The sequence below is a fragment of the Budorcas taxicolor genome, chromosome 5 (genome assembly GCF_023091745.1).
Source record: "Budorcas taxicolor isolate Tak-1 chromosome 5, Takin1.1, whole genome shotgun sequence".
NCBI classification, from domain to species: Eukaryota; Metazoa; Chordata; class Mammalia; order Artiodactyla; family Bovidae; genus Budorcas; species Budorcas taxicolor.
The window spans coordinates 37,223,125-37,250,112 of record NC_068914.1 but is presented as its reverse complement, the minus strand read 5'-3'; the positions used below and the strand labels follow the sequence as shown (position 1 = coordinate 37,250,112).

Here is a 26,988-nt window from a genome sequence, read left to right as displayed (position 1 = left end):
GTTGCCATTTTCCTTCTCCAGGGGATCTTCCTGACCTAGGGATCGAACCCAGGTCTCCCACATTGCAGGCAGACGCTTTAACATGATAAACCTAGACAGCGTATTAAAAAGCAGAGACATTACTTTGCCAACAATTGTCCATTTGGTCAAGGCTATGTTTTTTCCAGTTGTCATGTATGGATGTGAGAGTTGGACTATAAAGAAAGCTGAGTGCTGAAGAATTGATGCTTTTGAACTGTGGTGCTAGAGAAAACTCTTGAGGGTCCCTTGGACTGCAAGGAGATCAAACTAGTCAATCGTAAACGAAATCAGTACTAAATATTTATTGAAAAGACTGATGTTGAAGCTGAAACTCCAATACTTTGGCCATCTGATGCCAAGAACTGACTACTTGGAAAAGACCCTGATGCTGGGAAAGATTGAAGGCAGGAGGAGAAGGGGACGACAGAGAAGGAGATGGTTGGATGGCATCACTGACTCGATGGACATGAGTTTGAGCAAGCTTCTGGAGTTGGTGATGGACAGGGAAGCCTGGCGTGCTGCAGTCCAATGGATCACAAAGAGTCAGACACTACTGAGTGACTGAAGTGACTGATTATTGTTATTACAATGAATTAGGAAAAAATACTTTTTAAAATGTTCTTAGAACACTTAATTTTCATCTATAGGAAAATAATAATGTGTTGTTTTTTGTTAGGGCATAATACTTTGCAGTCATCAGTGTGATGAATATAAAATCTGTAATTACTGGCCCTCAATGACAGAAAATGTGCTCTTTGTTTGACGGAACTATTACCCTTATCAACCATGTGTTGTAGGACTAGTAACAGATAAATAGAATACCTGTTGTTTGGTTTATTATAAGTGACTTCAGTTTGGAATCACTGTCATTTCACTGTAGAAAGAAGTCTAGCCAAGGTAACATGTCTAGCAAGGGGAGTCTAATGCAGCGTTCCTGGGGTCTTGTTAAAAATATGAATTCTCAGTTTGGACATGGAGAGATTGTAATTCACTATTTCAGAGTTAAGTTCCAGGACTCATCACTTAAAATGTGCTCCCTAGATGATTCTGATGTCCCATTTTGAGATTAAGTTTTTATTCCTTTGGTTGCACCAGGAAGCCACCAGAAAGCAAAATAAAACCATCTGAGCCCTTACAAAACCAAGCTTTCTATCCTGAACTTCGGTTGAGGCTTGAATTAAGAAATAGCCACTTCTGAAACACCAGTGAATGTGTTATAAAGATGCTGTCAAGTGTGATGTATTCTTCATTATCTTAATGCCCTTTATACAAACAAACACTCTGTGACAAATTATTGTTAGCTCAGGGAATGGGGAAAAATGGAGACGATTTTACTACTGAACAAGAGGATTGCATCTTTTTCTTTTTGCTGCAAGGAAAAAAGCTACTTGACTACTACTTTTTCAGTTATTCTCTCCTATCTTCTTTTAATGCTTCTTATCCACCCTCCTTCAGCTTGTTGTTGTTGTTGTTAGTGATTTTTGATCTTTCAGTATCCAGTTTTCTTTCTTCTGAATTAAAAAAAATATTATTGAATTATAGTTGCTTTACAATGTTGTGTTTATTTTCTGCTCTACAGAAAAGTGATTCAGTTTTACATATATATATATATATATATATATATACTTTCTAATTTTTTTTCTATTATGGCTTAATTATCACAGGATATTGAACATGGTTCCCCATTCTATACAGTAAGACCTTGTTGTTTATCCATCTCACATATGATAGTTTGCAGCTGCTAATCCCAAACTTGTAATCCTTCCCTACCTGCCACCCCCACACCTGGCAACCGCAAGTCTGTTCTCTTCATCTGTGAGTTTTTGTTCTTTAGGTATGTTCATTTTTATCATATTGTAGCTTCCACATATAAGTGATGTCATATGGTATTTGTCTTTCTCTGATTTACTTTGCTTAGTATGATAATCTCTAGATTCATCCATGTTGCTGCAGATGGTATTATTTCATTCTTTGTAAGGGCTAAGTAACATTTCATTGTGTACATATACCATCTCTTTATCCATCCATCTGTTGATGGGCATTTAGGTCACTTCTGTGTCTTGGCTATGGTAAATAGTGCTGCTGTGAACATGGGGGTCATGTATCTTTTTGAATTAAGAGTTTTTTAAATTCTTTAATTCTTATCTGGATACATGTCTAGGAGTGGGATTGCTGGGTCATATGTTAGCTCTATTTTTAATTTTTTGAGGAACGTCCATATTGTTTTCCACAGTAGCTGCACCAATGTACATTCCCACCAACAGTGTAGGAGGGCTCCGCTTTCCCCACACCCCCTCCAGTATTTATTTGTAGACTTTTTAATGGTTGTCGTTCTGACTGGTGTGAAGTGGTACCTCATTGTAGCTTTGATTTGCATTTCTCTAATAATTAGCAATGATGCGCGACTTTTATGTGCCTGTTGCCCGTCTGTGATGGCTTCTTTTCTCCATGCTTATAAGTTTCTCTGGAGAAGCAGGATGAAGTTCAAGTTCTTTACCATGTCTCAGCCTCTCTTGACACAGTTGGGTGCAACCTCTCTTTAGTCCGTTTCTGTTGGCTGTTGTTTTTCTTGGTTTCCAGTCATAGACTCTTGTGTTTTTCTGTGCTTAGTTGGTTTTCTTTGAGTGCCAGATATTAGTTGTGAAGAGTTGTAATTTGAGCTTTGCAGGGGTGGTGTCTTCTTCCAGAGAGGACTGAAGTGGACTCTGGCAGATGCAGAAGGTCCACAGCAATCCCAGATCACCTAAGCACATCTGGGAATGTGATTGTTTGAAGTTAACCTTCAGTCGCTACAGGGGTTAGTCTGTTCAGGTTGGTTCCTTCTTGCTCTTAGGTTGAAAGCATTTCAAGGCCCAGAACACAACCTAGAGAGTTTCTTGCAACCTCCACCTTCCTTGGGAGACTCTGGTTTTCGTTATCTCTTACGCCCTCAAAAGTGAAAGTGAAAGTTAGTCACACAGTCATGTCTGACTCTGCGATCATGGGCTGTAGCCTGCCTGGCCCTTCTGTCCATGGGAGTCTCCAGGCAAGAATACTGGAGCGGGTTGTCATTTCCTTCTCTAGGGAATCTTTCCAACCCAGGGATTGAACCCGGGTCTCCTGCATTGCAGGCAGATTCTTTACCAGCTGAGCCACTAGGGAAGCCTTAGTCTCTCAAAAGCTCTATCCAAAGCTGAACAAAGCTTTGTTCAGCTTTTTAGCTTTTCAGCCTTTTCTGCCAGAATCAGCAGATGCCCAAGGGAAAAAAGTTGCTCTAAGGCTTCGCTTAACTCTGGGTTTCCCTCTTCTCTCAGATTTTGGCCTTGTAATTCTTTAGTGCCTTTTTAGCTCTCTGGTGGTTTAGAAGATATATATATATGTGTGTGTATATTTTAAATTGTGGTAAGTTATACATAACTGAACTTAACATTTTAGTCACCTTTAATTGTATAGTTCAGTGATTTTTAAGTAGAATAATGTTGTACAGTCATCACCATTCATCTCCAGAACCCTCTTCATTTTACAGAAGTGAAACCCTGTAGCCATTAAGCAGTAACTTCCTGTTCTACCCTCCCCTCAGCTCCTGCCAAACACCATCCCACTTTCTGTTTCTATGAATTTGAGTATTCTAGGCATCTCATATAGGTGGCCCCAGACTTCGTCTCTGCTGTGACTGAACCGCACACACAGTTGGGTTTCCAGGGCAGAGGCCTGGATACCCCACTGAACCTGGAGTGCCGAGTCCTGCCTCCCCCCTCCTCCCCCCATTCAGCTGCCTTTGTGTTGGGGGAGGCGCTGGCGGGTAAGATGAGGTCCTATCTGGGTGGCCGAGGATGCCTTCCCCATCACGGCCCAGGAAACGGAGCCAGAAGTTCTCAGACCCCTCACTCCCCATTGCCTGGGGGGGTTGTGGAAGTGGAAACACCCCAAGTTAGAAATCCTGACAGATTCCGTGGTTTGGGGCAGGGGCTCTGGGGTTGGGGGCTGCAGGGGTCCCAGGAAGGACTGGGGACCCATCCTATTGACCACCCTGATTCTACACCATGTCCCCTCTTCTCTGTGTATGACCTCGAGAGTTGGTCAACTGGCTTCCTTTCCACGGCCGTCGTCTGTTCTGGGTTGAACTGAGTTGAACGTGGGACCTCACTGCAAAGGAAACCTGGTTAAAATTCCTCCCATACGTCTAGGTTTTTTTCTACTTGGACCTAACATTGGTCTCAATTTTGCCCTAATGTACTCAGCTGTAAACACACATGTCTTCAAGGTTTTCAGTATGAGCCCTTTAAATTCAATGGGAGTCAGAATACCTTATGAATCAGAATACTCAGTGTTTCCCCCCCTCAACAAGTCCATAGCAGGGGCATTCAGGTTTATTTTAATTGTAGGACATGATTTCTGTATTTGAGTTAATTTTTATCAGGCCCAGTTATGATGCCTCATCATCAGTATTGGGTATGAACCTATTACCTGGAGACTTGGGTTTCTTTCTGAAGACAGTTCTTTATGCTCTAGTTTCATGATGTGGTTTTAGCAGAGTTAATCAGAAATGACTCAGTTTATACAATTTTATTCAGCTTCAAATTGGTTTGTGCTAGCCAAGCCAAGCCCAGTGTCCTGCCGCCCCACCCCTGGACAGTTGCTCGCGCACAGCAGCCGCAGCTGGTGCTGAGACCTTGTGGACTCCTTTGTCGGTGTGCCAGCGCCCTAGGGAGAGTGCCTCGGGGGCGGCAGCTTCAGGCCTGCGGGCCCTTGGTGGCAGGCAGGTGCCAGGTGGATCTGGGTCTAAAGTGCCAGGTGATAGGGGGACCAGGTGGTGAGTGCATGGACTTTGGCGTGAAGGACTGAACATTTTTCTCTTTCTAAAGAAAACCCAGGTGACTCTAGTGGTAAGGAACCTGCCTGCCGCTGCAGGAGACGTAAGAGATGTGAATTCAGTCCTTGGGTCCAGAAGATCCCCTGAAGGAGGAAATGGCAACCCACTCCAGTATTCTTGCTTGAGGCGTCCCATGGACAGAGGAGCCTGGTGGGCTGCAGTCCATGGGGTCGCAAAGAATCAGACATGACTGAAATGACTTAGCATGCATGTATTGTTTGTTTTTGTGTGTCTGGCTTAGTTCACTTAGCATAAGGTCTTTAGGGTTCATCCATGTTGTAGAATGTGTCAGAATTTTGTTCCTTTTTAAGACTGAATAATATTCCATTGTATGGACAGACCACATTTTGTTTAGTAATTGATCCGCCATTGGACACTTCGTTTATCTATTCATCCATTCACTTCTGGCAGTTTTGAATAATGCTGCTGTGAACACAAGTACACTAATACCTGTTTGAGTCCCTGCTGTCAGTTCTTGGGGTGTTTGCCCAGAGGTAGAATCGCTAGGTTAGGTAATGATTCTGCGTGTAGCTTGTAGAGGAACCACTGTACTGTTTTCCACAGTTGCTGCACCATTTTACATTCCCATGAGCAATGGATAAAATTAATGCTTTCTCCATATCCCTGCCAACACTTATTTTCACTTTTGTTTTGTTGACACAAGCCATTCTAATTGGTGTAAAGTGATTTTTAAAAATTGTTTATCTAGATTTTCTGGTTCTCCACAGGAGGGTAGATCCAGAAGTGAAACTCTTTTTTTTTTCAGAAGTGAAACTCTGTCTCACATACTTTTGCACCTGGCACAGTTCCGTGTGTGTGTGTGTGTGTGTGTGTGTGTGTGTGTGTGTGTGTGTGTGTGTGTGCTAAGTCGCTTCAGTTATGTCCGGTGCCTTGGACTATAACCTACCAGGCTCCTCTGTCCATGGGATGCTGCTGCTGCTGCTGCTGCTGCTGCTAAGTCGCTTCAGTTGTGTCCGACTCTGTGTGACCCCATAGACGGTAGCCCACCAGGCTCCCCCATTCCTGGGATTCTCCAGGCAAGAACACTGGAGTGGGGTGCCATTTCCTTCTCCAATGCGTGAAAGTGAGAAGTTAAAATGAAGTCGCTCACTCATCTCTGACTCTTTGCGACCCCATGGACTGCAGCCCACCAGGCTCCTCCGCCCATGGGATTTTCCAGGCAAGAGTACTGGAGTGGGGTGCCACTGCCTTCTCCACTGTCCATGGGACAGTGGGTACTTAATAAATAGAGGGAGAAGAGAGAGGGGAAGGTAAGAGAATGCTCTGAAAACTGCATGTGGTTTGCAAATATGAGATACGAGTTATACATGGCATAGTATGGTGGGTAAGTATTGGCTTCTGCAATTAGAATGACCTGAAGGTGTGTGACTTTGGGTGTTATTTTACCTATATTGAAGAAAAATACTACATATATATATATATAATTTTACTTTATGAACAGCATATTGCTAGGCTAGGACTCAAAAAAGTGTGTATTTGTTCAGGAACTGTTAAAAAGAAGATAATGATAACATCTCGTTTGTAAAGATGAAATGTCTGTTGTAAGGATAACATGAAATAAAGCAAAGTTTCTGGCACATACGTGCTCAGTAGCTATAGTTATTTTCTGCAGTTGTATTTTTTGTTGATTTTTTTGAACCAAACTTACTGTTCCCTTTGCTGATTAAGTCCTGAGTCCAAGGTTACTTTTTTTCCTAAAGACTTCTTTCTTCCCCAGTGGTGTCTGTGTGATATGCTTTCCGTTGCAAACTGTATTTGGTTGCAGAAAAATGGAGCCTCACCTTGTTCTAATTTCTCGTTTGGGTTTTCTTGTTCTGCCAGGACTCTGGTTAGGAGTAGAATGGGACAATCCTGAGCGGGGAAAGCACGATGGAAGCCACGAAGGGACTGTGTATTTTAAATGCAGGTAATTCTCCATTCTGAACTGGCCTGTTTATCTTTGTCTGTTTACTTCTAAAATGTCTGTGTGTTTATCTGGTTGCGTCGGCTCGTAGCTGCAGCTCTGGGGTCTTCGTTTTGGCACTCTCGCTGCCCTCCAGTTGCAGGGCACAGGCTTATTTGCCCCCTGGCATGTGGGATCTGAGTTCCCTGGCCAGGGATTGAGCCCAGGTTCCCTGAATTGGAAGGGGTTCTTGCCTGAACCCCATGGAAGTCCCTGACATGGTTATGTAGGAGGATATTTAATAGTTGAATAAAGGCGGATGGAGAAGAAGAGGCATTTGACTCTTGGGGTGGTTATAATGTAGAATTTGGTGTATTCTAAAAAGCCCACACTGTTTGTAGGATTTTTTCCTTGCTTTTATTATCTTTTTAGTTTGTTGTGCTTTTTGTTTGTTTATTTTCGGCTGTGCTGAGGGCGGGCTTTCTCTAACTGCGGCAGGTGGGAGCTGTGCTCTAGCTGCAGTGCGCGGGCTTCTCATTGCAGCGGCTTCCCTCACGGTGGAGCAGGGGTTCTAGGGCGTGTGTGCCTCCGTAGTTGCAGCTCCTGGGAGCTTAGTTGCTGTGAAGCATGTGGAATCTTCTTGGACCAGGGATTGAATCCGTGTCCCCTGCATGGCAGGAGGATTCTTAACTGCTCGACCACCAGGGGAGTCCTTTTTCCTTGTTTTTAAAACTCTCAGTCTTAACCTTACAAGTGGGGTTGCTTTCTCTGTCTTTTTTGTGTATTTTTGTCTTGTGGTGGTTTTCTCTTTTTTTATTGAATGGATATAAACACTTCTTATGCTTCATTAACAAGATAGCCAATAAGAACTAGGTAATTAAACAAAATATAGAACATCCAAATAGTGGAATGCTAGGCCACTATTTTAAAAAGCTATTGTCATGAAAAGAATTACACATTATAGTGCTACTGATATTTTTGCCTGTTTGATTTCAGAGAAACTATGTGAAACTCTGAAAAGGATGGTGGGGAATTTCAGGCAGGCTTTCAAATTTTTATTCGTGTTTATTTTCCCTAAGTTTCAATTTCTTGCAAGAACCTTTTAATATTAAGCTTTGTTGCTGTTCAGTTGCTAAGTCTTGTACAACTCTGTGTAACACCATGGACTGCAGTATGCCAGGCTTCCCTGTCCTTCACTATCCCCTAGAATGTCCATCGAGTCAGTGATGCTATCTAACCATCTCATCCTCTGTTCCTCCCTCCTCCTTTTGTCCGCAATCTTTTCCAGTGAGTCGGCTCTTCACATCAGCTGACTTGGCCAAACTGTTGGAGTTTCAAGCATCCATTGAGTGTTTAGGATTGACCGGTTTTATCTTGCAGTCTAAGGGGCTCTCATGAGGCATCTCCGTCATCACAGTTTGAACACATCAATTCTTCTGCACTCAGCCTTCTTTATGGTCCAGTTCTCACATCCGTACATGACTGCTGGAAAAAACCATAGCTTTGATTAGATGGATCTTTGTCAGCAAAGTGATGTCTCTGCTTTTTTATATTCTGGGTTTGTCATAGTTTTACTTCCAAGGAGCAAGCATCTTTTAATTTCATGGCTGCAGTCACTATCTGCAGTGATTTTGGAGCCCAAGAAAATAAAATCCATCACTGCTTCCACTTTTTCTCCTTCTATTTGCCATGAAGTGATGGGATCGGATGCTATGATCTTAGTTTTTTGAATGTTGAGTTTTAAGCCAGCTTCTTCTCTCTCTTCTTTCATCCTCATCACGAGGCTCTTTAGTTCCTATTCACTTTCGGCCATTGGAGTGGTATCATCTGCATATCTGAGGTTGTTGATATGCCTCTCAGCAGTCTTGATTCCAGCTTGTGATTCATCCACCCCAGCATTTCACATAATGTACTTGGAATATAAGTTAAATAAGCAGAGTAACAATATATAGCCTTGTTGTACTCCTTTCCCAATTTTGAACCAGTCCGTTGTTCCATGTCTGATTCTAACTGTTGCTTCTTGACCTGCATACAGGTTTCTCAGGAGGCAGGTAAAATGATCTGGTACTTTCATCTCTTTAAGATGTTTCCATAGTTTGTTGTGATCTATATAGTTAAAAGCTTTAGTGTAGTCAAGAAAGCAATAGTAGATGTTTTTCTGGGATTCCCTTCCTTTCTCTATAATCAAGGTTTGGAATTTTAATCTCTAGTTCCTCTACCTTTTCTGAACCCACCTTGTACATCTGGAAGTCCTCTGTTCATGTACTGTTGAAGCCTGGCTTGATGGATATTGAGGATAACCTTACTAGCACGTGACATGAATGCAGAAGTACAGTCCTTTGAACATTCTTTGGGGTTGTTCTTCTTTGGGATTAGAATGAAAATTGACCTTTCCAGTCCAGTGGCCACTGTTGAGTTTTCTAGATTTGCTGATGTATTGAGTACAGCACTTTAATGCATCATCTTTTAGGATTTTAAATAGCTCAGCTGAAATTCCATCATCTCCACCAGCTTTGTTCATAGTAATGCTTCCTAAGGCCCACTTGACTGCATACTCCAAGTTGTCTGGCCTAGATGAGTGACCACACTGTCATGGTTATCTGGATCTTTAAGGCCTTTTTTGTATAGTTCTTCTGTGTATTCTTACCGCCTCTTCTTTATCTGTTCTGGTTCTCTTAGATCCTTAGCGTTTCTGTCCTTCATTGTGCCCATCTTTGCATGAAATGTTCCCTAGATACCTCCAGTTTTCTTGAGATCGCTAATCTTTCCCATTCTGTTTGCATTGTTCATTTAAGAAGGCCTTCTTATCTTTTCTTGCTAGTCTCTGAAACTGTGTATCCAGTTGGGTATGTCTTTCCTTTCCTCCCTTGTCTTTTGCTTTCCTTCTTTCCTCAGCTGTCTGTAAGGCCTCCTCAGACAACCACTTTGCCTTCTTAGCATTTCTTTTACTTTGGGGTGGTTTTGGTCCCTACCTCGTACAGTGTTACAAGCCTCCATCCATGGTTCTTTAGGCGCTCTGTCTACCAGATCGGGGACTGAATAAGTTCAGTCCCTTGAATATGTTTGTCATATCCACTATATAACCATAAGGGGTCTGATTTGTCATACCTGAATGGCCTAGTGGTTGTCCCTGCTGCTGCTAAGTCACATCAGTCGTGTCTGACTCTGTGTGACCCCATAGATGGCAGCCCACCAGGCTCCCCCGTCCCTGGGATTCTCCAGGCAGGAACACTGGAGTGGGTTGCCATTTCCTTCTCCAGTGCAGAAAAGTGAAAAGTGAAAGTGAAGTCGCTCAGTCGTGTCCGACTCTTCGAGACCCTATGGACTGTAGCCTACCAGGCTCCTCCATTCATGGGATTTTCCAGGCAAGAGGACTGGAGTGGGTTGCCATTGCCTTCTCCAGTTGTCCCTACTTTCTTCAATTTAAGCCTGAATTTTTCAGTAAGAAGCTGATGATCTGAGCTGCAGTTGCTCCAGGTCTTTTCTTTTTTTGCTCACTATGTAGAGCTTCTCTGTTTTTGGCTGCAAAGAACATAATCAGTCTAATTTTGTATTGACCATCTCATAATGCCTATGTGTAGAGTCATCTCTTGTGTTGTTGAAAGAAGCTGTTTTCTATGACCAGTGTATTCTCTTAGCAAAGCTCTGTTAGCCTTTACCCTCCTTCATTTTGTACTCCAAGGCCAAACTTGCCTGTTACTCCAGGTATCTTTTGACTTCCTGCTTTTGTGTTCCATTCCCCTATGATGAAAAGGACGTCTTTTTTTGTGTGTTCATTCTAGAAGTTCTTGTAGGTCTTTAGCTATAGCTGAGCTGTAGCTGAACTGTTTAACTTCAGCTTCTTTGCCCTTGGTGGTTGGAGCATAGGCTTAGATTACTGTGGTTTGTCGTTGAATGGTTTGTTGTTTTTGAAATTGTAGCCAAGTACTGCATTTTGGACTCTTTTGTTTACTCTGAGGGGTACTCTATTTCTTCTAAGGGAATCTTGCCCACTGTAGTAGATATAATGGTCATCTGAATTAAAATCCGCCCATTCCCATCCATTTTAGTTCACTGATTGCTAAGAAGTCGATGTTCACTCTTGTCATCTCCTGGTTGACGTCCAATTTACTTTAATTCATGGGCCTAACTATTCCAGGTTTCTGTGCAGTAATGTTCTTTATAGCATCAGACTTTACTTTCACCACCAGACACATCAATAACTGAGCATCATTTCTGCTTTGGCCCAGCTGCTTTATTCTTTCTGGAGATATTAGTAATTTCCATCTGCTCTTTCCCAGTAGCATATTGGACACCTTCCAACCTGGGGGACTCATTTTACGGTGTCATATCTTTTTCCTTTTTTATACTGTTCATGAGGTTCTTGCAGCAAGAATCCTGAAGTAGTTTGCCATTTCCTCCTCCAGTGGACCATGTTTTGTCAGAGCTCTTCCCTGTCACCTATCCGTCTTGGGTGGCCCTGCCCGACATAGCTCATAGCTTCATTGAGTTACGCAAGCCCCTTCACCATGGAAAGGCTATGATCCCTGAAGGGGAATATTAAGCTTATCATTGTTTAAATGTTGTACAGTGAACACATTCCTGGAAATTAAGCAGCTTCATGCGTTGGTTTTAACAATCTTTAGAACCCTAAACAAATCTAACTTTACTGACCTCTAAAATGAAGGTCAAGATTAGATAATTGCAAACTGTTTGCTAGTTCAGCAGTCTGTAATTTTGAAAAGTCAGGATAGAAGAATTGGCATGTTCCTAGAGGCCAGTGGTGATGACATATATGTCACAAGGCCGGCTCAGAATCTGTCAAGAGTTTATGGAGATGAAGGGAGCAATTTATGTGTTTAGAAAGGTGTGGAAATAGAAATTTCTTAGCCGGGCCTATTGATGCCTTACCTGGACCATGACCTCATGCAGCCTCCACTGAGGGAGTGCTTCCTCCAGCACCTCCCAAATCATCCATGTCTGCATGTCCTTAGTGGTCTCTGGATGTGATGACATTTTCAGTCTCTGAGTAGTACAGTGAAGATTGCATCAGTCCTGGCAGACGTGGGATTTGCCCTGAAGTGCTGAAGGGTGTGGACTTGGTGTTTCAGTTCTTACTCTTGACATAAGCATCTCCTTGTTTTTTAGTGTCTCCTAGTTATAGCCTTGCCTGAGCATCTACATGTCGAAATACATATTATCTGATTATAAATTACTTTTGTTTCAGTGAAATGGGCATTTTTCTTGACTTTGAAATCCTATATGGGTAGGTAATTCCATTTCAGGTTGTTTTGGAGGCAGTGTAATAGGGTGCGTTGGGTCTGATACGGTGGATAACCAGTGATCTAAACTAAAGGAATGACCTTTTCCTTTATAGTTGTTAATACTGATGTTAATATTCATTTGAACATGGCTTCAACTAGTAAAGATTATGTCAGTATCTTGGAATCTCTAAATCAGACAAAATAGATTATATCACATGTACTTGTTATTAAGTTAATTCAGATCTCGTACTAACTTTATTGGAGTCTTTCTTCATATTTCAAATTTTACTTGGAAAACCATAATTACAGTTTTGTGTTTTTTTTAAACACAGTAAGCATTTTAATGCTTTGATGCTGTGTTCATGAAGCCAGAGCAGTTTAACGTTGCCAGATGATAAATGTTCTCATCTTAGACTTGTGAAATAGGTAAATGGCAAAAAAGCTGGTGTACCCATTTTAAATGAGGCAAGTGAATCAGAAGTTGCCATCTCGATAGCAGAACTCAAATCTCCATCTCTTCAGAAGCATGTGTTAATATTGAGTGGCCACCAGCGTGTTAAACATGCAGTTATGTGCTTTTACACGTGTCTTGTGAAGACTAGTTTGCTGGCCTCTGCACCGTAAGCAGGATATCAGGGTATATTGAATTGGGTGTTTGGAAACTCCCTGCTTCTTGAGTCTCCCCAGCATCTCAGGTTGCTGGGGTGACACCCTGCCACTTGAGGGCAGACCTTGGGAACAGATAGGGTGGCTTTCAAAGCCCAGCGCAGGGCATACATTCTTCCGTGTTTTCATCCCTCTCAACATGGGTGCTGGTAATTTCACGTCATGTTTAGTTTCAGTTTGATTTCTGTATAACCTAAGGTAAATATGGCAGTCTCTTGTTTATAATAGTAAGTGCCCATAATTAGTATTTGTGACTTTTCCAGTGTACAGTAGTAGTATACAGGTTTACCCCAAATGTACAGCCATGAACCGGTCATCACTGTCTCTCTCGGGTGCTTCATTTTCTCCATCTCTTGTCTTTTGAGAAGTTGAGTGGTTCAGTTAAGGTAATAAAGCTTGAAGTTCTCTGTAGCTTGTGTCTGGATTTCCAGTGCTTTTTTCTCAACCTAAGCAACCTATACTCTAAACTCTTAGAACTGTTTGGGTCAGTATTCTATCCTCAGCTGTTATTGAAAATGTTCGCTTTCTAGGTAATTATATGATTTCTCTTTTCTGGTGATCAAGAAATCTTAAAATGTGTTCTTCAGCACCATGAATAGAATTTATACTTGGCATCAGAGGGGACATGGTGTCTCAAACTTTACCCATGATACCAGCTAACTTAACAAATGGAAGCCCCTTGATTTACTGTGTGTAGCCTAAGATTGTCGTGAAGTATTTTGAAGTTCTTGAATCAGCATGAATAAATCAGTATAAAATATTCTTCTCAGGGACTGGGATGAACTGGGAGATGGAGATTGACATATATACACTGTTGATTGGAGAAGGCGATGGCACCCCACTCCAGTACTCCTGCCTGGAAAATCCCATGGATGGAGGAGCCTCGGGCTGCAGTCCATGGGGTGGCGAAGAGTCGGACATGACTGAGCTACTTCACTTTGACTTTTCCCTTTCATGCATTGGAGAAGGAAATGGCAACCCACTCCAGTGTTCTTGCCCTGGAGAATCCCAGGGATGGGGGAGCCTGGTGGGCTGCCGTCTATGGGGTCGCACAGAGTCGGACATGACTGAAGCGACTTAGCAGCAGCAGCAGCAACACTATTGATACTCTGTATAAAATAGATAACTAATAATCTCTGTTCGTTTCCAAGGCAAACCATTGGGTATCACAGTAATCCAAGTCTATGCCCCAACGAGTAACACTGAAGAAGCTGAAGTTGAACGGTTCTATGAACACCTACAAGACCTTTTAGAACTAACACCCAAAAAAGATGTCCTTTTCATTATAGGGGACTGGAATGCAAAAGTAGGAAGTCAAGAAACACCTGGGGTAACAGGCAAATTTGGCCTTGGAATACGGAATGAAGCAGGGCAAAGACTAATAGAGGTTTGCCGAGAAAACACACTGGTCATAGCAAGCACCCTCTTCCAGCAACACAAGAGAAGACTCTACACATGGACATCACCAGATGGTCAACGTTGAAATCGGATTGATTATATTCTTTGGAGCCAAAAATGGAGAAGCTCTATACAGTCAGCAAAAACAAGACCAGGAGCTGACTGTGACTCAGATCATGAACTCCTTATTGCCAGATTCAGACTTAAATTGAAGAAAGTAGGGAAAACCACTAGACCATTCAGGTATGACCTAAATCAAATCCCTTATGATTATACAGTGGAAGTGAGAAATAAATTTAAGGGACTAGATCTGATAGATAGAGTGCCTGATGAACTATGGACTGAGGTTTGTGACACTGTACAGGAGACAGGCATCAAGACCATCCCCATGGAAAAGAAATGCAAAAAAGCAAAATGGCTGTCTGAGGAGGCCTTACAAATAGCTGTGAAAAGAAGAGAAGCGAAAAGCAAAAGAGAAAAGGAAAGATATAAGCATCTGAATGCAGAGTTCCAAAAAATAGCAAGGAGAGATAAGAAAGCCTTCCTCAGCGATCAATGCAAAGAAATAGAGGAAAACAATAGAATGGGAAAGACTAGAGATCTCTTCAAGAAAATTAGAGATACTAAGGGAACATTTCTTGGAAAGATGGGCTCGATAAAGGACAGAAATGGTATGGACCTAACAGAAGCAGAAGATATTAAGAAGAGGTGGCAAGAATACACTGAAGAACTGTACAAAAAAGAGCTTCATGACTAAGATAATCACGATGGTGTGATCACTCACTTACAGCCAGACATCCTGGAATGTGAAGTCAAGTGGGCCTTAGAAAGCATCACTACGAACAAAGCTAGTGGAGGTGATGGAATTCCAGTTGAGCTATTTCAAATCTTGGAAGATGATGCTGTGAAAGTGCTGCACTCAAAATGCCAGCAAATTTGGAAAACTCAGCAGTGGCCACAGGACTGGAAAAGATCAGTTTTCATTCCAATCCCAAAGACAGGCAATGCCAAAGAATGCTCAAACTACCGCACAATTGCACTCATCTCACACGCCAGTAGTAAAGTAATGCTCAAAATTCTCCAAGCCAGGCTTCAGTAGTATGTGAACTGTGAACTTCCAGATGTTCAAGCTGGTTTTAGAAAAGGCAGAGGAACCAGAGATCAAATTGCCAACATCTGCTGGATCATGGAAAAAGGAAGAGAGTTCCAGAAAAGCATCTATTTCTGTTTTATTGAGTATGCCAAAGCCTTTTACTGTGTGGATCACAATAAACTGGAAAATTCTGAAAGAGATGGGAATACCAGACCACCTGACCTGCCTCTTGAGAAACCATATGCAGGTCAGGAAACAACAGTTAGAACTGGACGTGCCACAACAGACTGGTTCCAAATAGGAAAAGGAGTACGTCAATGCTGTCTATTGTCACCCTGTTATTTAACTTATATGCAGAGTACATCATGAGAAACGCTGGGCTGGAAGAAGCACAGGCTGGAATCAAGATTGCTGAGAGAAATATCAATAACCTCAGATATGCAGATGACACCACCCTTAAGGCAGAAAGTGAAGAGGAACTCAAAAGCCTCTTGATGAAAGTCAAAGAGGAGAGTGAAAAAGTTGGCTTAAAGCTCAACATTCAGAAAACGAAGATCATGGCATCTGGTCCCATCACTTCATGGCAAATACGTGGAGAAACACTGGAAACAGTGTCAGACTTTATTTTGGGGGGCTCCAAAATCACTTCAGATGGTGATTGCAGCCATGAAATTAAAAGATGCTTACTCCTTGGAAGGAAAGTTATGACCAACCTAGATAGCATATTCAAAAGCAGAGACATTACTTTGCCGACTAAGGTCCGTCTAGTCAAGGCTATGGTTTTTCCAGTGGTCATGTATGGATGTGAGAGTTGGACTGTGAAGAAAGCTGAGCATCGAAGAATTGATGCTTTTGAACTGTGGTGCTGGAGAAGACTCTTGAGCGTCCCTTGGACTGCAAGGAGATCCAGCCAGTCCATCCTAAAGGAGATCAGTCCTGGGTGTTCATTGGAAGGACTGATGTTGAAGCTGAAACTCCCATACTTTGGCCACCTCATGCAAAGAGTTGACTCATTGGAAAAGACTCTGATGCTGGGAGGGATTGTGGGCAGGAGGAGAAGGGAATGACAGAGGATGAGATGGCTGGATGGCATCACCGACTCGATGGACGTGAGTCTGAGTGAACTCCGGGAGTTGGTGATGGACAAGGGAGGCCTGGCGTGCTGCGGTTCATGGGGTTGCAAAGACTGAGCCACTGAACTGAACTGAATGAGAATTGACTATATACACTGTAAAGCAACTATATTGCAATAAAAATTAATTTAAAAATAAGTAAAATATTCTCCTGGTATGGTAGAAAGTGCTTCCAAGGTGGTGCTTGTGGTAAAGAATGCGTCTGCCAATGCAGGAGACATAAGAGACATGGGTTTGATCCCTGGGTTGGGAAAATCCCCTGGAATAGGAAATGGCAACCTGCTCCAATGTCCTTGCCTGGAAAATCCCATGGATATAGGATTCTGTAGGCTATAAGCCATGGGGCTGCAAAGAGTTGGACACAACTGAACGACTGAGCATGTGGTGTAAAGTGATAGAAGAATGTTTAAAATAATCACTAAGTGTGCTGATAGGTGACAGGTAGGGTGAATCTCCGTAAAAGGTAAAGAGAGAGATTTTGTTTTTGGAACCTTTCCATGAATCAGGGCAAAATAGAAATTGTGACGATCAGAAGGAATGTGTAAAAAGATGCCTATCTATTGGCCTTTTTTTTTCCTCCCCTGCTGGGAAAATGAGTTCACCAGGTCAAATCTCTGTCTATGTTAAATGAGTGAATAGTTCTCTCAGGGTGAATGTTAGTTATGCAGTCTTGGTGAGAAGGCTCTGGGCAAGCTTGAAACAAGCAAGGTATCAAGATCAACATTTAGCTGATACTCCCCAGGGACCCAGTCTTTCCCAGCACTCGGCATTTGAACTATCCCCAGTTTTAAAAAACTGTTTACTGTGGGACTTCTGGGCTCTGTTGGTCTCCCTCTACCTTTGAGTAGAGTTGCTTGTTTCACTAAATAAAAACAGAAAACTCATGGTGAAATTTGGATTTCAGATAAGCAGTGAATCCTTTTTTAGTGTAAGCATGGGACATGCATCATACTGAATAAAGATGCAGAAAACAATTGAAATTCAATTGAAAAACAATTGTCTGAAACCCAGGTTTAACTGGGCACCTGAATTTCATCTGAGAACTCTGGTGGGCAGACCTAACCTTGATTACAGTGCTCTGTGAGAGTCTTCTGTTTCTGCAAGGACCATGGTCAGGATGTGAATTTTGCTGCCTGCATCCTGTAATTGTTGGGCAGAAGGAGGCAGGACCTTGAACATGCCGAGTGTTTATAAGAAAAAAGAATTTTGTGCTCTCCCCCCTTCACTCCTTCCCCTCCCCAACATTTTCTCTTTAGACAGGGTTCAGGCTTTCAGAGTTCAGATGCAACATCTTGATAGTTTTTCTGTGGAATCTTTACGAATTACTAGTTTACCTTTGGAGATTTATGGTTATTGATGGGCACTCATTCAGCTGGTATTTTTCAGTATTGCAGCACTGTTGTGTTTTCTGAGAGACCTGCCAGGCATGTTGCAGAGGAGACTGACCTTGATCTGAAAAAGGCATAGCTTCTACTTTGCAACCATCCAACACCATTGCTGACTCCTTTCCTCTGCCTGCAGCCAAACTAAGCTCTAATAAAGGTCTAGTCTTGAATTGTTCGTTGTTGTTAAGTCGCTCAGTTGTATCCAACTCTTTGCAACCCCATGGACTCCAGCACGCCAGGCTTCACTGTCCTTCACCATCTCCTGGAGCTTGCTCAAACTCATGTTCGTTGAGATGATGATCCCATCCAACCATGTCATCCTCGGTCGTCCCCTTTTCCTCCTAGCTTCAACCTTTCCCAGCTTCAGGGTCTTTTCTGATGAGTCGGTTCTTTGCATCAGGTGTCCAGAGCACTGGAGCTTCAGTTTCAGCATCAGTCCTTCAGTGAATACTCAGGGTTGATTTCCTTTAGGATTGACTAGTTTGATCTCCGTGCAGTCCAAGGGACTCTCTAGAGTCGTCTCCAATATCACAGTTTGAAAGCATCAATTCTTTGGTGCTCAGCCTTCTTTATGGTCCAACTCACATCCACACATGACTACTGGAAAAACTATAGCTTTGACTATACTGTGGAATTGTTCATTACCACAGTTTTTTAAAGTATAAATTTAGGACAGAAATGAAAACCATGGCATTTGTTTTGCGTTGTTGTTTTCTCATTTATTATTAAAGGGCTTGTTTTATTTCTTTACTAAACAGCATTAAATAATAATGCCTACTAACACATCTACTAACTACTAAAATTCGTGGTAGTGAGGAGAGTAGAGACAGAGATGCGGGAAAGGATAGTGCACTAGTCACCAGGACTCCACGTGGTCTTGGCTGTGCACCTCTCTGGAAGGTTCCCTGGAAGAGAGCACAGCAACCCACTCCAGGATTCTTGCCTGGAGAGTCCCATGGACAGAGGAGCCTGGTGACCTACCATCCATGGCGTTGCAAAGAGTTGGACATGACTGAAGCAACTTAGCACAAGCACAGCTCGTGTACCTCAGTGATGGTGATCCCAGTATCTCCAACTGAAATGGAATTGAATTAGATGAGTTTCTTAAAGTGGGAGCTGAGGGCACTCTGCATCAGAATCCCCCGGCTGCAGCCCAGTACCACTGAGTACATCCCAAGGTGGGTTCTAATAAGCTTTCCAAGTGACTGACTGGTTGGGTTGAGTTTGAGAAGTCCTGCATTAGATCATCTCTTAGGTAGATTCCTTTGAACCTTTAAAAATGAGGCTAGCTATGTTTAATCTCCTTAGCCAAGTGATAGAAATGTGTTTTATTGAGACAGAACTGTGTTCTTCACACTAGGATCCTTTCTAACAGTTCAGTTCAGTCGCTCAGTCGTGTCCAACTCTTTGCAACCCCATGAATCGCAGCATGCCAGGCCTCCCTGTCCATCACCAACTCCAGAGTTCACTCAGACTCAAGTCCATTGAGTCGGTGATGCCATCTAGCCATCTCATCCTCTGTCGTCCTTTTCTCCTCCTGCCCTCAATCCCTCCCAACATCAAAGTCTTTTCCAATGAGTCAACTCTTTGCATGAGGTGGCCAAAGTACAGGAGTTTCAGCTTTAGCATCATTCCTTCCAAAAAAATCCCAGGGTTGATCTCCTTCAGAATGGACTGATTGGATCTTCTTGCAGCCCAAGGGACTCTTCAAGAGTCTTCTCCAACACCACAGTTCAAAAGCATCAATTCTTCGATGCTCAGCTTTCTTCACAGTCCAACTCTCACATCCATACATGACCACTGGAAAAGCCATAGCCTTGACTAGACGGACCTTATTCGGCAAAGTAATGTCTCTGCTTTTGAATATGCTATCTAGGTTGGTCATAACTTTCCTTCCAAGGAGTAAGCATCTTTTAATTTCATCACTGCAATCACCATCTGCAGTGATTTTCGGAGCCCCCCCAAATAAAGTCTGACACTGTTTCCACTGTTTCCCCATCTATTTCCCATGAAGTGATGGGACCAGATGCCATGATCTTCGTTTTCTGAATGTTGAGCTTTAAGCCAACTTTTTCACTCTCCTCTTTCACTTTCATCAAGAGGCTTTTGAGTTCCTCTTCACTTTCTGCCATAAGGGTGGTGTCATCTGCATATCTGAGGTTATTGATATTTCTCCCAGCAATCTTGATTCCAGCTTGTGCTTCATCCAGCCAGGCATTTCTCATGATGTACTCTGCATAGAAGTTAAATAAGCAGGGTGACAATAGACAGCCTTGATGTACTCCTTTTCCTATTTGGAACCAGTCTGTTGTTCCATGTCCAGTTCTAACTGTTGCTTCCTGACCTGCATATAGGTTTCTCTAGAGGCAGGTCAGGTGGTCTGGTATTCCCATCTCTTTCAGAATTTTCCACAGTTGATTGTGATCCACACAGTCAAAGGCTTTGGCATAGTCAATAAAGCAGAAATAGACGTTTTTCTGGAACTCTCTTGCTTTTTCCATGATCCAGCGAATGTTGGCAATTTGATCTCTGGTTCCTGCCTTTTCTAAAACCAGCTTGAACATCAGGAAGTTCATGGTTCAAGTATTGCTGAAGCGTGGCTTGCAGAATTTTGAGCATCACTTTACTGGCGTGTGAGATGAGTGCAATTGTGCGGTAGTTTGAGCATTCTTTGGCATTGCCTGTCTTTGGGATTGGAATGAAAACTGATCTTTTCCAGTCCTGTGGCCACTGCTGAGTTTTCCAAATTTGTTGGCATATTGAGTGCAGCACTTTCACAGCATCATCTTTTAGGATTTGAAATAACTCACCTGGAATTCCATCACCTCCACTAGCTTTGTTCGTAGTGATGCTTTCTAAGGCCCACTTGACTTCACATTCCAGGATGTGTGGCTCTAGGTGAGTGATCACACCATTGTGGTTATCTGGGTCGTGAAGATCTTTTTTGTACAGTTCTTCTGTGTATTCTTGCCACCTCTTCTTAATATCTTCTGCTTCTGTTAGGTCCATACCATTTCTGTCCTTTATCGAGCCCATCTTTCCATGAAATGTTCCCTTGGTATCTAATTTTCTTGAAGAGATCTCTAGTCTTTCCCATTCTGTTGTTTTCCTCTATTTCTTTGCATTGATAGCTGAGGAAGGCTTTCTTATCTCTCCTTGCTATTCTTTGGAACTCTGCGTTCAGATGCTCATATCTTTCCTTTTCTCCTTTACTTTTCACTTCTCTTCTTTTCACAGCTATTTGTAAGGCCTCCCCAGACAGCCATTTTGCTTTTTTGCATTTCTTTTCCATGGGGATGGTCTTGATCCCTGTCTCCTGTACAGTGTCACGAACTTCAGTCCGTAGAAATCAGATCTAGTCCCTTAAATCTATTTCTCACTTCCACTGTATAATCATAAGGGATTTGATTTATGTCATACCTGAATGGTTTAATGGTTTTCCCTGCTTTCTTCAATTTAAGTCTGAATTTGGCAATAAGGAGTTCATGATCTGAGCCACTGTCAGCTCCTGGTCTTGTTTTTTTTTTTAACTGTATAGAACTTCTCCATCTTTGGCTGCAAAGAATATAATCAGTCTGATTTCGGCGTTGACCATCTGGTGATGTCCATGTGTAGAGTCTTCTCTTGTGTTGTTGGAAGAGGGTGTTTGCTATGACCAGTGCGTTCTCTCGGCAAACCTCTATTAGTCTTTTCCCTGCTTCATTCTGTATTCCAAGGCCAAATTTGCCTGTTACCCCAGGTGTTTCTTGACTTCCTACTTTTGCATTCCAGTCCCCAATAATGAAAAGGACATCTTTTTTGTGTGTTAGTTTTAAAAGGTCTTGTAGGTCTTCATAGAACCGTTCAACTTCAGCTTCTTCAGTGTTACTGGTTAGGACATAGACTTGGATTACTGTGGTATTGAATAGTTTGCCTTGGAAACAAACAGATCATTCTGTCGTTTTTGAGATTGCATCCAAGTACTGCATTTCAGACTCTTTTGCTGACCATGATGGCTACTCCATTTCTTCTAAGAAATTCCTGCCCACAGTAGTAGATATAATGGTCATCTGAGTTAAATTCACCCATTCCAGTCCATTTTAGTTCACTGATTCCTAGAATGTCGACGTTCACTCTTGCCATTCCTGTTTGACCTCTTCCAATTTGCCTTGATTCATGGACCTGACATTCCAGGTTCCTGTGCAATATTGCTCTTTACAGCATCGGACCTTGCTTCTATCACCAGTCATATCCACAACTGCGTATTGTTTTTGCTTTGGCTCCATCCCTTCATTCTTTCTGGAGTTATTTCTCCACTGATCTCTAGTAGCATATTGGGCACCTACTGACCTGGGGAGTTCCTCTCTCAGTATCCTATCATTTTGCCTTTCCATACTGTTCATGGGGTTCTCAAGGCAAGAATACTGAAGTGGTTTGCCATTCCCTTCTCCAGTGGACCACATTCTGTCAGACCTCTCCACCATGACCTGCCCATCTTGGGTGGCCCCACAGGGCATGGCTTAGTTTCATTGAGTTAGACAAGGCTGTGGTCCTAGTGTGATAGATTGACTAGTTTTCTATGATTATGATTTCAATGTGTCTGCCCTCTCTGATGTCCTCTTGCAACACCTACCGTCTTACTTGGGTTTCTCTTACCTTGGACGTGGGGTATCTTTTCACGGCTGCTGCAGCAAAGCGCAGCCACTCCTCCTTACCTTGGACGAGGGGTATCTCCTCATTGCCGCCCCGAAAAGTTCAATTTAGGATGGTCAAAAATCCGGGAGATGGGTGATGGTGAGAGGTATCCAACAGTGAATGTTGTGTACGGTTAAATTTGTTAAAATAGTATGTTTTATATTATGTGATTTTTACCGCAGTGAAAAAACATGTGAGAAAACAAAAAACCGAAGTATTTCCTAGGGAGCATCTAGTAGACAGTGATCCTCTGATACCCCAGCAGACAACACAGATTCAGAACGTGATTTTGCTGCAACAGAGAATTTAATTTCCTGCATCAACAGTTTCCCCCTCTCTGTAGGTTTATCTTCATCAGCATGTAAGTTTCACGCCTTGTCCTCTCTTAAAACATCTCCCCTTTCCAATAAAAGTACTCGGCGTGAGAGTAATCTCAGGCCAGTCTCCTCCCACTGGAACTCACCTCATGGCCCCACCCCGGCTACTTCTTTCAGGGTTTCTGTCCAGTTGCTAGATTCTGTGCCCAGAAGCCCTGGACGCGATTGTCCAGTCTCCATCGCCTTCCGGGACACCTCCCTCTCTGGGGTTCTCACGACCTCGGGGCCACTTTTTCCCTGAGGCATCATTCTGACTCTGGGGTTACAAATACCTTTCACAATCTGGTAATCTCTCTAGAGCCACATTCTAGGAAAAAAATGTATATATGTTTACATCGACAAAATTTATTGTCAGTAGTATTTTATCCCCTTTAATTATGGTGACTTTTAGGGAAGTTTGATTTCTCTAAGCGTTAAAGGGCATAAGCCAAAATAATGTTTATTGTACAATTTTTGGCGATTTGTGTATTTCATCATTTATTGTCTACTGTGATCAAATGATACTACCATTTTCAGCCGTTTTATAGGCATACTTGGACTTCCCTGAAAGTTAGGTCTTGTTGCCATGATGCAGTGCTGATGGTGAAATGTAATTTGTCTAAAGATCTGTTTTGAGTGTCTTGAAAAGCCTGACAATAGTCCTTACATATGGCAATATGATTAATATTTTTATTAAATTTTTCTTGAAATTATTGGTAAAAATTGCTATAAAACAATTTTATAATTTTAAATATTGTAAATTATGGTAAATATAAATTTATATAAAATATATAAATGGTGGTAAATATTAATTATGCTAGAATATCTTATACTTCTGTAGAATGTAGAATATTCATGCTCTAATTTTATCCCCATATTTGAACTTTCATTTAGTTCAGGTTATAATTTGAAACGTTTTGTATGTAATCCTGTTATCCACAAGTGTTTTCATTTTCTTGTGTCCTTATTGAATCTTTGTCTAGCCATAGATAAGATTCTTCTGTAGTTCTGTCATGTACAATTTGGAGCAGTGTTTAGAAATCTCAGCATTATTCTGTAAGTAGTTTTCTTAAGTATTACAGCTAGAATACTTTAATGACCTCATCTATCTGGTTTACTTAATAGTTCCTGTCCAGCTGGACGTTTTTATGGTTTCCTGAATTCCTCAGTTTTAAAAAATGCTATTATATAGAATCTTTGTAAATGCAGTTTTGTTTTATTTTTAAATTTTTGCCTGCTGACGGATTCCCAGGGGTACGATTATACAATCAAACACTAACTCAACCTTGCAGTCTTTGAATGTTAGGACTTTATTTTTTGCCAGTTTTATTGAAAACAGATTCATTGTTTGAATTTGCGTTTTTTAAATTTTAAATTTGGGCCGTGCTGGGTGTTTGTTGCGCCGTGAGCGTCTTCTCTCGTTGCAGTGGCGCGGGGCGGGCACTCTCTAGTTATTTACATGGGCTTCTCATTGCTGTGGCTTCTCCTGGTGTGGAGCGTGGGCTCTAGGCGTGCAGGCTTTAATGGTTGTGCCATGGGGGCTCAGTAGCTGTGGCTTGTGGGCTTTCGAGCACAGGCTCAGCAGTTGTGGAGCATGGGCTTTGTTGCCCTGCAGCATATGGGGTCTTCACAGGCCAGGGACCGAACCCCTGTCTCCTACATTGGCAGGAGGATTCTTTACCACTGAGCCACCAGGGAAGCCCCAAGTTTGCATTTCTTAATCATTAGCAAGGTGAAACTTTTCCCCATGGTTTTAATACTCTTTCCTGTTTTATGAATTATCTGTTCTGTATTTCTTATCTGTTTATCTGTTGGGATTTTACCTGCTTGCATCAGCTCTCAATGCTTTATGATCAGTTGTATCAATTACACTTTTAAAAAAATATTCCCTTTTATGCTGTTTTTCCTTTTTTAGCATACAGAAAATTTTGAAAACCTTCAGAACATTTCCTTATGGCCATTCTTGGATGATACTTGCTTTCTCCTTTATAAATATTGTTTCATTCCTTTTATTTGCTAATATATTTGTAAATGCAGACATTTTACATTTGTGGCAGACTGACAATTTATAAAGGATTTTTGTGTGTGTGATCTTATTTAAATATCCCCACAGATGATATTCTCTCTGTTCTGTTTATCTCCATTTCCAGGCACCCAACAGCCGGATCCTTCATTCGTCCAAACAAAGTAAATTTTGGAGTAGACTTTCTCACTGCAATTAAGAACCGCTATGTGCTAGAAAATGAACCAAAGGAAGAGGAAACAGAGCAGATTGTTATAATTGGAAATAAGCCTGTAGAAACCATTGGTTTTGATTCTGTTATAAAACAGCAAAGGTAAGTGAAACTGATATGGTAGAGCTGACTTTGACAGTTTAATCCAAGTTCAGGATTTAAGTTCACTTGACTGTGTGTCAGTGCTGAGAACTTTGCTCCCAAGCGGGTCTCTTTTCTGCAGATCAGCAAATTGCAATCAGAGGGATCCAAGGATTGAATATTTAGGGGAAATTAAAGTTCTTATTTTAGAACAGGACTTTTCTAGATTGAAAGATAAACATTAATTTGCCCGTTGTTATTTATACCATGCTATACTGTATTGACTAATTATTAAGGAGCTAAGGTTGGACATTTGATGAATCAGGAATGGAAACAGAAGTCTACTTTGTTACCTGTGCCGTGTAGCAGGATGGCACCCTCTAAAACCCAGTAGTTCCCGTCTCTGCACACCGTCATCACCTGGGCTGCTTTTGAAACATGCCGAATTCTGGGTCCCTTCCCAGACCTACTGGATCACAATACCATGGGGTCTTGCTTTTAAAATGTACCCCAAAGTGACTGTGTCTAAGGGGCACTAAATGCATTTTGAAAGTGCTGTGTTTGAACTTTCCCTGCACTTTCAAACTCTTTGAACACAGTGATGCTCTTCAGAAAGCCTCATTGCTTATTCTGATGCACCATGTGAACCAGAGTAGAAGCTAATATTCACACAAAGCCATGCACAACTGTGTGGTTTTGTGCGACTTCCCAGGTTTGCTTCTTTAGTGATGGTCAGTGTGTGGTGTGTGACCCTGACCTGGATGAGGCGTCCTAGTAGTGAACCCTGGTGGCCACTCTGGAGAGTAGATTTGCTGCTGTTGACACCTTCATTCTCTGAAAGAGTTAAACTGTGATTCTGTTCAAAATTAAATTCTTTGCTATCTTTTTATTGTTCTCATTATTATTATTATTATGGTGATTTAAACATGATACAGAATTTAACTGCACATGGGCACAAGGTTGAAGAGTAAATACATTTCCTTTTTTAAAATTAAAAAAAAAAATTTTTTTTTTAAATTTTGGCTACACCCTGTGGCTTGCAGAATCTAAGATCCCTGATCAGGGATTGAACCTAGGCCATGACTGCGAGAGCCCGGGGTCCCAACCGCTGGACCATGAAAGAACTCCTAGTAAATTCATTTCTCTGGTTTTTAGCATTAAAAAAAACACACACGAAAGAAATCAAGATTTTTGAAAAAGCGGTAACTCGACTGTTAATTACAAACAATGTACATTCATTGTTGAGGATTTAGAAAATATACCTTGAACGAAAGAGTCATGACTAACGCGCCACTGAGAGACAACGGATGTGGGTGGTTTTTGCTTTATCGAACTTGATTTATGGAACTGTGGGGCTTCCCTGCTGGCTCAGATGGCAACGAGTCTGCCTTCGTGCAGGAGACCTGAGTTTGATCCTTGGGTCAGCAAGATCCCCTGGAGAAGGGAATGGCTACTCACTTTAGTGTTCTCGCCCGGAAAATTCCATGGACAGAGGAGCCTGGCAGGCTGCCATCCGTGGAATCCTAACGAGTTGGGCACATCTGAGTGACTAACACTAACGGAACTGTATCCTTCATAGGGTTAGGGTTCCTTGCTTAATTTTTTCCATTTAAAATGCAAATATTAAAAAAATTTTTTTACACCAGAAGAGGTACTTTTTCCCCCTGTTGATCTCTTTCAGAGAACACCATGGGCACTGTGAGTGTTAACAAATTGCCAACAGATTTTTCTCCCTTGGTTTATGAACAGCTGCACAACTCAGATTTCTAGTGAATGATTAACTGCTTGCATATATATCAACGTGTTCACTAATGAGCTAGTGTCTTTCTGGAAAGAACCCAGTGTCGGAATCAGTCAGGCTGGGTTCAGATGTCAGCTCAGCCACTTTCTTTCTAGTCCTGACGCCAGTTAGAGCTTCTTTGGTTTCTAAGCTTCCGTTTCCTCATTTC

The 26,988-nt window shown here is 42.0% G+C and overlaps 1 protein-coding gene across 2 annotated transcripts in view; it reads left to right on the top strand.

The window, feature by feature from the left end:
- Positions 1–26,988, top strand: part of TBCE (tubulin folding cofactor E) — a 91,448-nt gene that overhangs the window by 45,029 nt on the left and 19,431 nt on the right. For both annotated transcript variants that reach the window (XM_052639445.1, XM_052639446.1), the window contains exons 3-4: positions 6,716–6,800; positions 24,875–25,060. In XM_052639445.1, the coding sequence (XP_052495405.1) occupies positions 6,716–6,800; positions 24,875–25,060 (271 nt within the window). The remainder of the gene's footprint in view (positions 1–6,715; positions 6,801–24,874; positions 25,061–26,988) is intronic.